Source organism: Parasteatoda tepidariorum, chromosome 9 (assembly GCF_982258835.1).
Source record: "Parasteatoda tepidariorum strain Cologne lab strain chromosome 9, Ptep-v5.0, whole genome shotgun sequence".
Classification (NCBI taxonomy): domain Eukaryota; kingdom Metazoa; phylum Arthropoda; class Arachnida; order Araneae; family Theridiidae; genus Parasteatoda; species Parasteatoda tepidariorum.
The window spans coordinates 94,726,154-94,743,742 of NC_141763.1; the positions used below are offsets into that span (position 1 = coordinate 94,726,154).

At 29.1% G+C, this 17,589-nt stretch overlaps 1 protein-coding gene across 1 annotated transcript in view; it reads right to left on the reverse strand.

Moving 5' to 3' along the window:
- The window catches only part of LOC107437051 (ATP-binding cassette sub-family C member 10), a 92,622-nt gene that overhangs the window by 27,238 nt on the left and 47,795 nt on the right, over window positions 1-17,589 (reverse strand). Inside the window, exons 2-6 of the mRNA XM_087152392.1 lie at window positions 12,550-12,777; window positions 9,898-10,063; window positions 8,499-8,644; window positions 6,524-6,781; window positions 1,763-1,861 (exon numbers count right to left, since the gene is read on the reverse strand). Of these exons, the coding sequence (XP_087008518.1) occupies window positions 1,763-1,861; window positions 6,524-6,781; window positions 8,499-8,644; window positions 9,898-10,063; window positions 12,550-12,777 (897 nt within the window). The remainder of the gene's footprint in view (window positions 1-1,762; window positions 1,862-6,523; window positions 6,782-8,498; window positions 8,645-9,897; window positions 10,064-12,549; window positions 12,778-17,589) is intronic.

Consider the following 17,589-nt stretch of genomic DNA (forward strand, 5'->3'; position numbering starts at 1 on the left):
AACCATTGATCATAAGAAGAATTAAAGTGTATCAATATAATTCAATAGTTCTTAGAACTGATAATTGCTAAGACTATAAGTAGGCCCAAAAAAAAAATACAGCTTAGGATAATTTATATTTTTCAATTATAACAGTTCGTAAAAAAAAAATAATAATAATAATTATATAAAGGGAAGGTTAACAATGTGAAATTTATAATATACAATAATGAGTATAGTGAAAAGCCAAAAAAGTTGAAAATAGAAATTTTAAAATGTTAAAATAAATAATTAGAAAAAATATATATATTTGAGCAAGAAAAAGAGTGTAAGTCGGAAGCATATATAAATAGAATATTATCGATAATTTAATGAAAAATAATGATGCCCGATTTATTTAATTGTATGAATAAGAATCTCGATGTGTGATTTTTAAATTATGCGAATATAAATCTCCCTATGCGTAATATTAATCTGAGCAAATACATATCGCTATGCGTAATTTTAAATTGCGTGAATAACAATGCTGAAGTGTATGTGTTTGTGTAAGTAGGTACAATTACAAAACAATTTTGTTTCTTGTATTTCTAAAAAGTAAAACTTTTTTTGAAAAGGCAAAAAAAAAAAATTTAAACTGAATTGAAAAAAAAAAGACGAAATTCTGCCCAACAGCGGACAAAACTCGCCCCTGCGAACATAGAAATTTTTAAAAAACAGACCATTTTTTGAAAAGGCATAATTTTTTTTTCTACTGAATTGGAAAAAAAAAGCCAGAATTCTGTTGAAAAGCAGACAAAACTCACCCCTGCATACATAAATAAAAACAATACTTTATATAAGAATATGAAAAATTAATTCTGAATCTATCAGCTTGGAGAATAGCACAGCAAAACTGCACAAATTTTTATGTATCTAAAACCAATTTAAAGCAAGAAATTGTTTAAAAAAATTGTTAAAACTTAAATTTGAATTTTGATAATCGCAAGAAAATTAAATCATGTCACCTTTATAATTATAATACATAGTCATTGGCATTCTAAAAAATTTACCAAAATGACAAAACTGATCCTTGATTTTGATTCATTTTCTCAATATTTGAGTTCAATGCAACTTTTTATAGGTCTCTGAACAGTTCTAGAAACTGAAACTACAAAATTATTTTGTAAAACAGAGCTTATCTTAAATAATAAAAATATCCAAATACTACTGCATTGATAGCAAAGCATTAGAATTTCTGTTAACATAGATTATCTAGTTTAGCCAGAAAAATTAAAGTTGTGCCATTCAAAAACTATGAAAAAATAAACTTCAGTTTAAAAACCAAGAAATATTTTTTCAAGAATTTTTATTATAATTTTTAGAGTCTCGCAGCTTTCTCATAGTTTTCTAAAAGCCTAAAAATTTTCCTTGATTTTTATCTACTCTATAAAAATGATACACCTTATAAACTTGGGATTAAGTTATCCTTCTATGAACAAAATGATTGTGTAACAAAAACTTAACTCATTATCAATAAGAAATAAATGAGGATAAAACAAAGCACTCAGATTATGATGATTAACATCGCTAGATGCACATAATCACGATCAGCACATGACATAAAAAAAATTTAAAAATTTAAAAGTTTACAAATATAATAAAATTTTAAAACATCTAAAAAATAAAAATAATTATAGAAAAAAAAACATGAACAATAACACCCAATAAAGGAAAAAGCGATCAAAAATTCAGAAAATGCAACAAAAAAATTATCCTGAACATTATAGCCCAGTTGATTAATTACCTGATAAACAGCTCGAGCTAAAGAAATCCTGGCTTTTTGTCCTCCACTCAGAGTAACTCCCTTATCCCCCACTTCAGTCTGATCACCATACGGAAGTGTCTGAAAATATACAGATAATCATCTGGTATTAAAGGCTTCAAGCAATATATGATTTGGGTGAAATGCCTGCGTGTTTAAATTGACAGTTAGCAAGAATACTTTTTTTTACCAAAGACAAAAATTAAAAACTTTACTTTTGATAACGTCTTAATCAGTCACTCCACTAGACTTTGAAAACTACAGGTCCTTAGGACTCAAAACTTTCAGATTTCAGAGTCCCTTTTTACTAAAAGCGGGTCTCCATATAAAATATGAATTTTCAACCTCGTTATACATCAGTTATTTTTCCCGTCCCCTCGATAATTTTTTGCATATTTGACGAGTTATGGCGAATGAAGAGAGTTACTGCTTACTAAATGCATTTCTAACATTAAACATCATGTGAAGCACAATAGACAAATCCTAAATGTCATTATAATTATGAACTCTTAGCGTTGCAGTGTTAATATGGAAAGTGGAATTATATATAAATTTTCAAGTAACTGAATTCAGTTCAGGTCAGATAATGACCTGGATTCAGAAACATAACACTACAAGTTCAGTCTACCCCATTCCGAACTACGCAGAATTTATATATAGGGTGTCCAAACAAAAGGAAATAGAGAAATAAAAATAGAGAAAACAAAAGGAGATAGAGAAATGAAACAAACAGTATGTTAATTGTGAAAGTTGTAAAAAGTGCAGAAATTTTGGAATTCGGTTACAAAAGTCATGAAAAAATAACGCTGTTCACGGCACCGATATATTTAGATGTCGCAAATGCTCAGTCAGCTTTGTTAGAATAAGTTTTTTGGAAAACTGCACTATGCAGGGGGCATAAAATTCAGCAAATTTTTAACAAACAAGTTCAGATGCTTCACTTAACTTAAGCAGTTTATATACCAGGGGTCTGTCCAGACATTTTGTGAAAGGTCCGTTTTTCGTGAAATTGTGAAAAAATTACTCACATTCTTTCAACCAGGGTCCGCTTTTATGAATTTATGCAAATAGGGTCCGTTATTGCAAAAAAAAAAACTTTTTCAAGGAGTTTTTAAGTTGTAAAGACATACAAGATTATGCTCAGCACTGTAAAATTACAATTAAAAAAATTAAATTTTAAAAAATAAACAACAATTGCTGCTTCTAAATTAGAGATGCAACATACAAATAATTGGTATTTAGCCTATACTGCTGAACGCAGAATATTCATTTCGGACGAATAATGGAAGAATCGTCTGCCGAAGACAAAACTTAATTCGTTGACATCCATCTTTCTTGTTTTCTGCCCTGGAAAGAGTTTATTCGATTAACAAAATAATAATGAAGATAAATAAATTTGTGAAGGGTCCGATTAAAAGAAAAATCATTTTGTGAAGGGTCCGTTTTTAAGTTAAAACATTTTGTGAAGGGTCCGTTTTTATGAAAAGATATTTTGTGAAGGGTCCGTTAACGAACCCAAATTTCTTCTAATCAGAACCCTGTATACACACATAAAAGGTAGCCGGTCTGAGTTGGGAATCATTTTATTATTTTGATTGTACAGAGGAGCATCAAAAACTTTTCTTAAAACCAAAGCGATTTATTTTTAGAGAAAAGTGCTGCTAAATCCCTAACTCTGTCATAACAACAAGTAAAAAAGAAGGGTAAATTAACAATTTTAAATGGTTTTCCTCGTTTAGATCGAACTATGGGTTCTTCCCTCAGGGAAAAACTTTTTATGATAATTATTCTTAAGAAGTGTAAGCATTATTCTTTTTAAAAGGATATAGTTTTTAATCATGAAATGAAATCTTTTAATAAAAGTTTTTTTTTTTTTGGATGATAAACAAAGAAAGAGGTTTGAGAGAAAGAATTAATATAAAAAGACTAATTACAGGTTTTTTAAATCAAGTAAAGTGCATCTTTTACCCAAAGCCCTCGATCAGTATAAGTATAGCTAAACAATAATAAGGGAGAATCACGACTGGGTGAAATGTTTTTCAAGTCATTGAATTGCCAAACTTGGTAATATACCATGGTTTTGCATCCCTCCCCCAATGCTTAAAAAATGGATGTTTCCTTGATACAGAAATGAACTACAGCAGCCATCTACAGACATCTTTTGGATGAGTTCTTTTAACTATTAGGGGGACCGGAAAGCAATGTTGTTTTGGTGCATTTGATATTTGTTATGAAGATTTTATTTTTAATCAATAATGTATTCACATTTGTTAGCAACAACCTTTCAATGCCGTATCGAAAATGAATCAAAATGGAATGAAATAAATTAATTGCTTTTTAAGAACAAATATTTAATGTTCCGAAACGACATTACTTTCCGGTACCCCTAATACAATGTTTTCAGAATATATTTATTAGTTATTTTTTTTATTTAATTTTAATGTATCTTGGAATAACAGATTCTGAATTCAATCTTAAACACTTTTTATTTCACTTAAACACTTTGGAATAATAGATTTTGAATTCCATCTTTAAATGCCAGAAGATTATGCTATTAATTATTTAAGTGATTTCTTATAAACAAAATTCATGAAACCTTTTTACAAACGTGAAAATTGTCTCAATAAAACCAACTACTTTTCTCATGCAGTAAAAATTTTGTTGTTGTTGTGGCTTATCGTCCAATGCCTGACGAAGTCAGACAAGTTCCATCAGGCCGTGGACCCTAAGAAAATCGAGGACCAGAAGGGGGGATAAGTATATGTCCTCTCTGGAAAGTCTCAAACAGTCCAGGATGTGTTTTAAAATAATTTTATAAGTAAAAATTTTAAAGATGGCAAGATAAACTAAATTTTTTAAAAGCATATATGAAACTAAATGAGGAATTCCTCAAGTGTAAAAGTCTTCTAAAAGAGAACAGGTAAAAGTTAACATCTTAGCTTTCATCAATAAACAATATTAGATAAATAAGTCATTATTTTTTTTTAATAGAACAAGTCTATTTGTAGCAAAAAAGTTAATTTCATTTTTTATTTATTTATTTTTCCTGATTTCAATAGAGTGGCATTTTGATGTTTCATCAAATTATAGTGTTAAAAACATCACCTTAATTGATAAACCTTTGCCACTATTTTAAAAATCATTCAAACACTTAAAAACCTCTGACTTATACCATTTTCCAAATTGACTTATTTCACTTTTAAAAAAATAACGCCACAAATATAAGGAAGTATTTACAAGGAGCACAAAACTAAAAAGCTCAGCAAATAATAAACAACTTCAAGAGAATAATTATTTCTTATCACCAAACAAACAAAGAGATTTATAAAAATATACTCAAACATGAATGAATTATACCTACTAAAACAAACAATAGATAACAAAAAAAAAAATACATTTTACAAGCAAAAGTGTTAAACAAAAAATATTAAAATCCAAAATGAATCTCTTTTTTAAAAAAATAAAGAGATGTATACAGTGTAACGTCTCGTATCGGTGGGACTTCCAGAAGTCCGTATAATTGACCGTAAACAAAGCTTAAAATGATCTAATAAACAATCTGAATCTAAGAAGCAAAACATAAATTAACATTATTTTTAAGGGGAATATTGTTTTAGTATTAGAATATCTAATCAATCAAACATAAAATATGTATTAGAAAAAAAATATTATTGCTAAAAATATAGAAAACGAAAAAATTTGACAGTTATGAAAATATTAATCCGCCATTTTGAACTAATGTTCTGGTATTAGATTATCCAATCAATCAAATATGAAATATTAGGAAAAAAAATTATTGCTTAAAATATAGATAACGAAAAAAAAATTGACAGTTGTGAAAATAATAATCTGCCATTTTTAACTAGAATGATTCAAGCAAGAAAGGGAAATTCCCGTCATTCATTAAGGTGGGTAGGTGGAGGAGAAAAATTCATTTCCTCCTTATTTGTGAAAGAAAATAAGTGTAGAGAGGAGATCATTCAAGTTGAGGGTGGGGAAGTGACAAATTATTGTTTTCTCTCCAATCATTGGCTATCAATCATGCTTAAAGGCGGGGCATGGTGATGGGGTTCTCTTTATTTTTTCTTGTATGACTGAAAGAATCTGCTAAAGAAAGAATGTTACCCCCTTTTTTTCCCCGCCTCCTAAATATTACATGGTCAGGGGAAGAATGAATATTTCTCAAGGACGTGTATCCTTTTTGACCTATTCAAATGTTCCATTTTGACTCCCCCTCCACGTTAATGCTTGCAGCATTTACCCTTTTCTTTCAATAAAAAGGTTCCAGGAAATGCCTCTTTTACTAGCCAGCTGCATAGGAAAAGAGAGGGGAGGGGACGCAGTTGCGGTCTTTTGAAAACAAATCTCCCTCTTTTCCTGCGATACAGAGTAGGAGTGTCGCTAACAGTCGCTCAATGATCTTGGTAGATCTTCTCTTCTTTCCCTTTGTGATTTATGGGTTCAATGCATAAATCAGGGGTTCAGTGCAAGCTAGAAGAGAAAACGTATCAGAAGACCTTTTTTTTTTTTTTTTAAAGAAATGGGAAGATGAAGAGATGTTTGTTTATTTTGATTGTTAAAAGGTGTCCGGGAAATCGATCCTTCCGGAAAAGGGACGTCCGGATATGAGACGTTATACTGTATTATAAATCATGATAAGTATTGTCACACAACTAACAAAAGATAAGCTTTATTTGGCAATTTCTTAAAAAAGAAGGATTTGGCTCTAAGATAGCAACCTACCTCAAGGTCTTCTAAGAGCGCACAGGCTTCAAGGACTTTTCTATATTTCAATATATTCAAAGGTTTCCCAAAGAGTATGTTTTCTTTTATTGTTTTCTGCTGAATCCAGGAAGATTGTGACACAAATCCAACACCCTGGTTGTTTAAAAATGCATTCATCATCAACTCGCCTGATATGCAGTTAAGATTTGCCACAACGCTAGACAAAAAAGATGATTTACCAGAACCCACTCTTCCAATGACACATAAGAATTGGCCCTAGGAACAAAAAATTACTATACATTGAAAAACTAAAAAAATGACAAGAAAATAAAATATTTCAAGAGATGAATATGATCCAATTATTAATCATAATCTCAATCATTTTTAATCTAATTTATTATTTTTAATCATATTTCTTCTAAGTTATAATTATTATTTTTAATCTAATTATTTTTCTAATAATTAGATTAAAAATAATAAGAAAAGATTATTAAAAATAATAAGCATTCATTTTAATCATATTCTGAAATAAAAATTATGTTAAAAATAAGTTTGAAGATGTAGTTTAAAAAATCTAAGACGAATTTGGGAAAGCAATAAAGCAGCATAAACCCAAAATTTGTCTTCAAATACATTCATAAAATAACTGGAGTATTATACTTAAATTTAAATGCAAGAGTAAATTGAAATAGAACAAAAGAAACATGAATATAATACAGGACATCTTCAGGAGACACCCTGCATGTATTTATAAGTGAACTTTGTTATGAATAACTGTTGAAGAAAAAACAGTTATTCACAGAAAAGATCTAATTGGTTTCGTGAATAACAAAGTAGTTATTTAAAAATAACGCTTATGTTTTGTTTAACAATTACTCACGAATAACGCTTATGTTTTGCCAACAGTTATTTACAAGTAACGCTTATGCTTTGTTAAACACGTTACTCACAAAAAGTTCCAACATGAATGCATGCAGGATGTCTCCTGAAGAAGTCCTGCATTATATTCATGTTTCTCTTGTTCTACTTCAATTTATATTCATATTTACACTAAATAGAAAATTAGAAAGTAATAGTTATATTAATAACACTCACCCATTCATTAAGTTATATACGTATATTTATATAATAGAGTAAAGTACTTTTCCTAAGCAACAATTTCATTTCAGCCCCAATAAGTATCAAAATTAACTCAATATTGGTGATCTTTCAAGAACAAGGATATGCATTGGAATGTGCCAATGGATCTAGATCGGGCTGAACAATTATGCATCATAACACATTGAATACACAAATTTGTCAAGAAAATGTTCAGTGATAATACGATTGAATTGAATGCCCATTAGACTTCTGAACTCAATTTTCTAGAAAAGAATTTGAAATGGAATGGTGCCAACTTTAAAAACTAACTATCAGAAATCAAAAGTACAATAACAAAGAAATAGATAATAATGAAAATTCTCTAAAAACATAATTTCAATTATTCAACCCAAAGACTATAAATTTCTTCATGAAATATGATTATGGACAGTTGAGAATGTAGGTATTTTATTTACGTCACTCTAGAGCTGCACAATGGGCTATTGGCAACGGTCTGGGAAACATCCCCTACGAGGATCCGAAGACATGCTATCACAATTTTGATCCTCTGCAAAGGGGATGGCTCCTCCGCTTTGGTAGCTCGACGACCTGCATGCGAAGTTGAGCACTTTACGGAAGAACCGTTTAAAGAGGACCGATACCGCACGCCTTCGGTCCCTACTCAAGCTGATTAAAGAGGTAACCCACCCGCTAACTGACCACAGCCAGTGATGCTTGGTTTCAGTGTTCTACTGGGAACCGAATCTTTACAATCAGTCCACTGGGGGGACGATTATGGACAGATCATATTAGTTGACACCACTGTGAGTGTGAGAGACGTTTATTTCAAATGAAACAAAAAAGACATTCATTAATTTCATATTTAATACAAAAACGCTGACATTTTTTTTACCTTGTATAACTTTATATCCAATGGACCAAGACAAAAGCCAGAAGACCTTGCAGCATCTTGCTGTACAAGCATATTATTAAAATCTTTTCTTGGTTGCTCGGAGTATACAAATGTCCCATTTATAATCTCTAAAGCTGTATTTTCTCCTTAAAAATAAGAATAAAACAATCTCAGTAAAGCAAACAATATTATACACAATATACAATCCAAGTACCCAAATGGGTATACGCATAAAAAGAACAATAGGAAAAGAATTTTTTAACAAAATTTTCCTACACTTTTACACAGAAACGAACAGAAAAAGTTAAATGTGCTGGTTTCAGAAATCAGATAATTCTTTATATTAGCATCTGGTTTACTTTGGCTTTTTGATAAGTTGAACTGCTACTGATGTCAATTTGGACTGCTATGGTGAAAAGCTTAACAGTCTTGTGCAACTGAAACAAAATTCACTCAAACTAGAGGTTTACACTCAATTTTTTCAACAACAATAAAAATGTTCGTTTCCTGATACAACTGAAACATTTAATAAAAAAACTTGACAAAATTTGATTTGAAAAAACGTGACAGTACGTAGGTTGCCTTTGAAGGCTAAATTCGAAAAAATTATTTTTACCAATTGTAAAGCCGATACTCTCAGTTTAATGGTGGAAGTGGGGAGAAATCAGGGAGATAAAAAGATAAAAACTAGGTTATGAAAGGGTTATCATAATACTGTATTAAAATGCATTTAAAATTATTTAAGATCAAATATGAAGGAGGATTTATGAGATTTAATTCCTTTCTTTAGAATGAACAACTAACTCAATTGTGAATTAAATTAAATTTATATTTTCTGTGTCAGCTGAAGTTATGTTATTTTTTTTCTTTATGTTTCTTTTTATAATAGAAATCTGAAATTCAAAAGCGAGCATAAATATGCATTTAAATTGCTGTAGCCTCCGCAGATCCAGAACTTAGCTTATTATCTGGGAGTAGAGTAACATCAAACTTACACTAATTTAAACAGAACTATCACTAGACATCTTCAACAATATTAAGTATGTTGAGTATAAGTCTTGATAGGAGCACATTAATTACTTTAGCCAGGGAGCTGAGAGGTCAGCACGCCTCACTGTGAAGCCAATGTTTGTGGGTTCGAATCCCGCTCAGGGCATGGGTGTTTCTCTTCGTGTGTTGTTCTCTATTGGGTAATGCGTGAATATGGCCCACCCTATAAATGCGTATCTGTGGCAAAATTCAGTGTCTGCCGTTAAAAAAAATTAATTAATTGCTTTTAGCCGAATAATAGATTTTTGCATAGTTTTAACCTTCAGGAGTTCAGTTATTGAGTCAATTCCAGTTATTCAGTTCAATGCCCAAAAATGCGTACCACAATGAAAGACTTTGAGATACTTACCATTATTAATCTTTGAATAATATTTTGGTACATCTAAATTTGGGAGTAGTAGAAAACCACTTAACCGCTTAACTGAAATCCAGGCTTCCACAATTCCATTCAGAACCCATGGAAAAGCATTTAAAGGCATAATCAAGATGTTGAAGAGTGCAACACAAGTAAATACCTAAATATATTTATAAAAATAAAACACTGAGATAACATAATTATTATCTGTTTTCAGGGTTACCACTCATATTTGGAAGAAAAAAAATTCCCTGTGTTTTCCATGTACATATTATACACAATATATTAAGAGGAAACACACATACACAGCACTCTTGTGAGCTATATTAGGATAACAATGCTAGTTTTAGTTGCTGGAAAAACTTAGAGGAATAAGAAACACCTTAACATAAAATGATAATGCTTATAATAAATGAAATAATATAACGTAGACGAACTATCACCTTAAATATCCCAATAGATTATGCTTTGAGGGATCTGAATTTTCTTAAAGACAAAAATAAGAAATAAAATTCCCTGTTTGTAAAGAAAAACTCAAATTTCCGTGCATTTTCCCTGTTATTTTAGATGACTTTTAAATTTCCAGTTTTTCCCTGTTTTTCCTGTGGGGTGACAACCCTGGTTTTGTTATGATGAAAGTTAGAAAATCTGAAATCAAGGGTAGAAATTAATGAAATTTAATCACTGGCACAAAGTATCAGTTTCCAAAATTTAGTTTTATTCCATTTAAAACTGATAAAACCCAATTTAGAAAATTTAAAAAAAATTCTTTTAATATTAATTTCACAAAGATATTTATCAAAATCAGACAAATCAAAAAACAGACAACTGTAAACTAATTCATTACCATTCAAAGGAAAATATTTGTATTTACTTTATGAAAGCAAAACTTTACAAAAACGAAAATACATTTACCAACTTAAAAGCATTGGCCAAACTTAACAGAAATTAATTAGTGAATGACCCCTACAAGAAACGTTAAAAAATGAAATTACCAATTGATCTTACTCATTACATGGATTTGAAGTTTGATTTTATTAGCTTTTAAACATTCTAAAGACATTAAAAACTTTGAAACAGTTTATTAATTTTTCAATATACTTGGAAATATTACAAAAATATTAGAAATTAAGGTCAATGATAAAATAAAGTGGATATCTCATATTATTTACAAAATCTCATTCCTGGGAGTAAGATCATAAAACAACAAGGATGCAGTACTAGTACCTTGGTGCAAGATTTCAAAACAACAAATATGCAGTACAAGTGCTTAGTACAATTTTCATGTTCTGTCTCCAGTATCTGTTTCCGGAAAAAATGCAAATATGCCAACCTGTTTGAGTGAGCATGAAAAATGAGTTGTGAAGTGTAATTCTCAAGTGTGAAAAAAATATCACGAGAGCTGATTTATGTTTTCAAAAGTATAATTAAACTTTAAATATATATAGAACAAAATCTGTTTCTTTTTGATTTATAGCTAAAAGTGCAAATTATAATTCAGATTATCGAATCATATTGTTTTTCCTTGATGCAAGTGTCAGATCAGTTATAATTGAAAAACTTGTTTGTTCAAATATTCTTCTTGTTCTAAACCAGTTGTCATAACAAAAGTCCTGTTTTGAAATTCTTTGTTTTGTTAATCAATACAGAGAATAATTATGAATGAACATACTAATAGATGGATAAAGAGGTAGAGAATTTATTTTTTTATGTAAGGATCTGCTTTTACTGAAAAAGGACTCACTCAGAAATTTGCATTTGTACTAAGGACTTGTAGTTTCTAAATTTACCAGAATCAAAGTATGGAACACTCGCACTCCCATAAAGAGTAAGTGCTGCACCCCAGTTGTTTTATGCATGATGTTTTCAATACAAATGCAAACAACAACAATCTCAAGCTCTTGACTCGCTCTACTTCCACTTAGAAAGTATACAATTGCTTTTTACAGTTTATTCTGTGAGGCAATATTTCCAAACAGATAATTTTGTTTTTAATGAAAGAAATAAATTATATAATTTCTGAGCTCAAATCTGCTGTATTTCATAAGATATAAATGATATTAAGTAAATCTGGTGAGTTTGAAGTGAAAATTTGTACTAGTTTTTAGACATATGTTGTTAAAAAAGGTGACATGGTTGCTAGATTTAGAAAGAACTCGCTTTTTTGGCAGATCTGATTAGGCTTCTTTTTATATGTTTTTACTGTTTGTCCTTTGCAAGCCGTACACCATCATACGTTAGTGTTAATATATTGTTCGAGCAATGAGATTAAGTTCATTTGACAAATTATCATTTAGTTTTAAATTTTGAAGTTGGTATATTGTTCACAAGGTAAGAAGCGTTTACTAATGATTCTTTTTTCAAATGACAATTCTTACATCTGAAAATGACAGGTCTTCAAATGACGAGTCTTAAAATGATTCCTTTTTAAACACAAAGTTAACAAATTCACATATACAAGAAATACTACACAAGAGAGTCTCAAAACACAATGATCACATTGTGAGCCAAATGGCTTCAAACACACAGAAAAAACGGCAATCCGGAAATATAGGCAGTCAAGAGCTTGCAGCGCACCCTAGTGTACTAAACACCACCCATAATCTTGTTACCTTGCTAAAGACTAAATTTTTGCTAAAAACTAACCTTTGAAGCAGACAAACTGTAACCTAATAGAGCATATAAAGTAAATGTGAGGAAAGACATGAAGACAGGAGTCGTAGCCCAAAAGTACACGCAGATTGCATCTAAGTATTTACGCTTTTTTAAGTATTTCACTTCACTTTGACGGATCAGAGCAAGTTTCCTTAGGAATATAGTTTCCCAAACATTCATCTTGATGATCCTGATTCCGGATATTATTTCATTCATCATCTGAAAGTAGTTTATGGAATTTTAAAAAAAAAAAATTAAAAGCTACTTTAGAAAAGAAAAATTAATAATTAAACAGGTTTACATTAAAAAATACATGTTTATTAATGATAAGTTCAGGGTTTGTTGATTCAAATCAGCTTGATTTAAATCACAATTTAAATCCTGATTTAAATTAAATTATTTTTTTAAAAAATCATTGATTTAAATCAACTATTTTTTTTATATATATATATTGATTTTAAAAGCTAAAAAACAGTGTTTTAAATTATTGATACTTTTATTATTTTCTTTTCTTAGTTTTAAAATTTATTTTAAATAAATTGCAGTATTAATTAATTTTAGTTAACGAAATTACTTTCTTTCTTGGTGTGTGTTAAATTCCAACACATTTGAAATTACATTTTTAAAAATCTTTTGATTCTTGAGATTGAAAGTACAGATTAAAGTAAACATTTAATGCTGTCTTAATATAGGCTTGCATAGCTGTAGAAATTATTTAATAAACATGAATTTTTTTCAAAAAATAATGCAAATAACGTTAATTAAAATTCTGCCTTTTGAATGAAAAAGCATGGAAATAAAATCTACATTATATTTTATTGGTGGAAAATGTATATATCGGAAGCTTGAGGTTATATTAAAAAGAAATTACTGTAATATGCCAAAAACAGAAAAAAAAATTTTAAAAAAGGCTGATGAATTCAGATATTTTTTTTCCTGATATAGCGTCATTCTTCTCTTTCAAAGTCTATTTGAAGCAGTAGGGTTATTAACTGGTATTTTTTTTCTCATAATATGTTTACAGTATCTTCGACATTATCTGATTTTTTATAAAGAAATTTTGTGAAAAAAAATTCCAATGAGTAGTTACATAGATTTTTAAATTTTTTTTTTTTTTTTGCTTAACTTATCTAATTTGATAAAGAATTAAAAATGAATATTTTAATATAAAAATAGATAGATTAAATATTTATTTATTTTTTGATGAATGACTACATTTATAAACACAATCGTTAACATTTATTTTTTCATTTTAAAAATCAAGAGGAAAAAAAAGAAATCACAATTTTAAATTAAAATTTTGGTTTGCTAATTGAAAGTTTGTTTTAATAGTTAAAGTACAGGGGTCTTTTCAAGCCAAATTTACTACCGTTTAGCAGTACCTTCACAAATTCAACTTTAGGAAAAACAGTAAAATAATTTCACAAAATACTTTTTTCTTAAAATTTTATTTTTCCGTCTCGTAAAAAACGATAAATCCATATTTTTACAATATTTGTGTTGATTTTTCAATATAATTTTTAATTTTCACAAATTATATCTAACTTTTCACAAAATAGGTACCTCTCAGAAAAACCTAGACAGACCCTTGAGGTATTCTTTAAATTCTCTATCTGATCTAGTCTTTAAATTTCAATCATGCATTTGTTTCAAAATGGTTGCTATGCATTCAGAGCTATGTATTATAATGAAAAATCATTTTAGTAAGTTAGAGCTTCTAAAATATTGTTATAATATAGTTTTAATATAAATTTAATTTTGATTAAACATTTATAAAGTTTTTTTAATCATAAATCAAAGTTCTTACAGTGTATTTGAATGAAAATCAAAAAAATTTGATTTAAATCAAAAAAATCCGATTTAAATAAAAAAAAACTGATTTTTTTAAAAAAAAATTGAATAAATTAGGAGCCCTGGTTCGAACCCCACCGGCTGAAGACTCCCCGTATAATAAATGGTGAATGATGCTCGTTAAATCTGTCAATTCGCAATGTCCTCCGTGTTCCCATAACAAATAAAGACCTCTGGGGGTACTGAATTGGAGAGTGATTGCTCTCTAATTCAGGTCAAAATTATGATCAGCGGATTTATGAATGGGTGTAGCAGAAGTCAAATTCTTGAAAAACAGATATAAATTAAGGAGATATAAATTTCTAGTGAAAAGGCAGAAAATCAATATTTTAAATAAAATAAAATAACCCTTTAACATGGTGCGTAGCGTTTTTAAAAGGTGCTTATTTTCTTTTTTTAAAGCCCTTAAAGATGGAAAATGCAAAATAATTTTCAAAGACTTTTACATGATCATGATAAAATAACTAATTTCTCACAAAGAACTCTTTTTTTTTAATTATCATTATATTAGCAACCATAAAAAGATGAGAGATTTTTCGGTTCGCTTTCAGAGGATGAAAAATGAAGCCTAAAATTGAGAATATGTTACAAAATGCAGCAGAGTTACACATGAGAGTGCAAGAATCTTACCGAACCCAGCTCAGTAGACAAACACGCGAACTCCTAAGTATTTCCTCAAGCATGTAACATGATTGGCAATATCTTATGTTACGGACCGACAGTACGCCGTAATGGATTGTGGTTGAATTAATTGTGAAAATGCAGAATTGAATAATGTGAAAACCACGCTTTTGCATAATAGGTAGTGAAATTCGACATGGCAAAGAAAAAAATCTCATTTTTGAAAATTAAAAACTTTTTAAAACCACCATGAAAAAAGCAAAGAGCTTCTAAAAAACAAAAATAAGCACTTTTTAAAAACACTACGCACCAAGATTGAGATATTTATTCACATGATTTAATAATTTAAAACCGACATACCTATTCCCAAGATTTACAAATTTCACATTGAGATTCATATTCACACAATTTCTAAAAAAAATTCTGATAAGATTCTAGGGATAAATGCTTCTTACATAAACTTCTTTCTTGATCAAATTTCTGCAATTTTTAAAGTATTTAAAAAGTGTTTTCGCTCATTACATTTTTGAATTTCTAATTTCAGCGTCTTTACCTAACTCATCCCAGAAGTATAAATCAAAATAGAGTTTTATAAGAATTTAAATGTTAAAAAACTGTGATTTTAAAACAAATTTTGCTCACATTTCAAACAAATTTTTTAAAAAAAAATCAATTGCTAGTGGAAGGTTGTTTTAATTGAGATTTAATGTTTGCAGAAAGTTTTTCCTTTTAAGTAAGTATGGCCTCTGACTATATCTAAAAATAACAAAATATGCAATAGAAATGAAATACCTTAATTCTTTTATCTTTAGCAGTCATCATTAAATTACTGTAAACAGCAATTTTTTTGGCAACATATTGATTTAATGGTATCACAAATAACATAAAAGCCACTCCAATGAAGAAACAGTACCTTATTTGTTGATATAAAAGAATCAAAGCCACTATAATTTGAAGGGGTAAACTCCAAAACAAATGAAAACTTTGGCAGAAATTAACAATACGATCGGTATCTGTACTTAAGTAATTCATTATTTCTCCAGAACTAGCATTGGACATTGAAACTTTATTTAAAGAAAGAACTTTCTTATACACCAAAATCATTAAAGATGTTTTCAATTTTAATCCAATACGATTAATTAAGTAATTATATTGCAATGAAATAATAGCAGAGGTAAATGTTATTAGGAATAAGCCTAAGGCGTAGTAATAGCCAATTTTTGAATCATTCTCTGGTGACTCTAGTAGAGACACTAAGGAATTCAATAATAGGGGTCCTCCGAAAATAAGGCAATCCGTTAGAAATTTCAAAAAACCAATTAAATAAAATTCACAGGCAAACAGTTTATGAAGGTCTTTGACAAGGTGAAACGATTTTTTAGAAATAGACCAGCAAAAAAATCTAACATAATCGTTTTCCTCGTTTAAGGAAGGTGATAGCAATGATATTTGCTTATAGATATTCATAGATAATAAACTATTTGGCAGACTGTATAAATCCTCAACAGTATTCAGATTTTGGTTGTAGCCTTTTAACATCAAAGGATTAACCCAGGAAAAAAATAAGGTAGAAAATATCCGCTTCGGATCTTCCGCCACTCCGAGATCTTGATCAGTGTTATTTTCGCATCCATAATAACGGAAAACAACAGAATTCATCAGAGGTTCTGTTTCACTGCTATTTTCATTTACCAACACATTATTTCGTCTGATTTTGTTAGGATAAAGAGTCAAAATGTAAATTAACTGGAATGTAATACATATAATCTGAAACTTATCTGAAGAAGCAAATGCATATTGTCTGTAATGATTATAGAAATCATATATGGACACAATAAAACAAATAAAAACTGAAACGACAATCGCAGTGGGACCTCTTATACTGTAACAAATATTGGACATCAATTTCCTTAAGAAACCAATATGCAAAAGCCAAGCTACTAAGCACAAAATGATTTGAATTATATCAACAGATGCTACTGTTTTCACTTTCAAATAAATAAAATAATAGCCTACATTTGATGTAAGTAATATAATAGATGAGATTAAAATTCTAGCAGAAATAATTAATTTATCGGATTTAGTTCGGGCAATATGTCTATAATTACTAAATCCAAGATAATATGATGTACTAATAATAAAAAGGATAAATGCAGGATAAATGAAACTCAACTGTCTGAAACATTTACTAAAATACTTATTTTTGTAATCCCAGATATAAAAGTTTTCACCACATAGGGAGTCCAAAATTAAGTAAATTGATGAATTCATATTTTTTGCAAAAGTATAAATATCTCCAACATATATATATACTACAGTTATTTTTCTGAAGAGAGAACAACTGTCTGAAGAATTTTCTTATTATTTCTCAGAACTGATTAGAATTTTCAATAAATTTTCCTCTATACAGACGATTTAGAAAACTTTCGTTCATCAGTTCCGAATCATCTTAATTATTGATTGGCTAACAAATTTAAGAATTATGAAGAATTTTTACTATTCCAAGAAAAAGAACTAATTTTGGAAAAAGAAGTATAGTGTCTTCTGTTGGAGAAATGA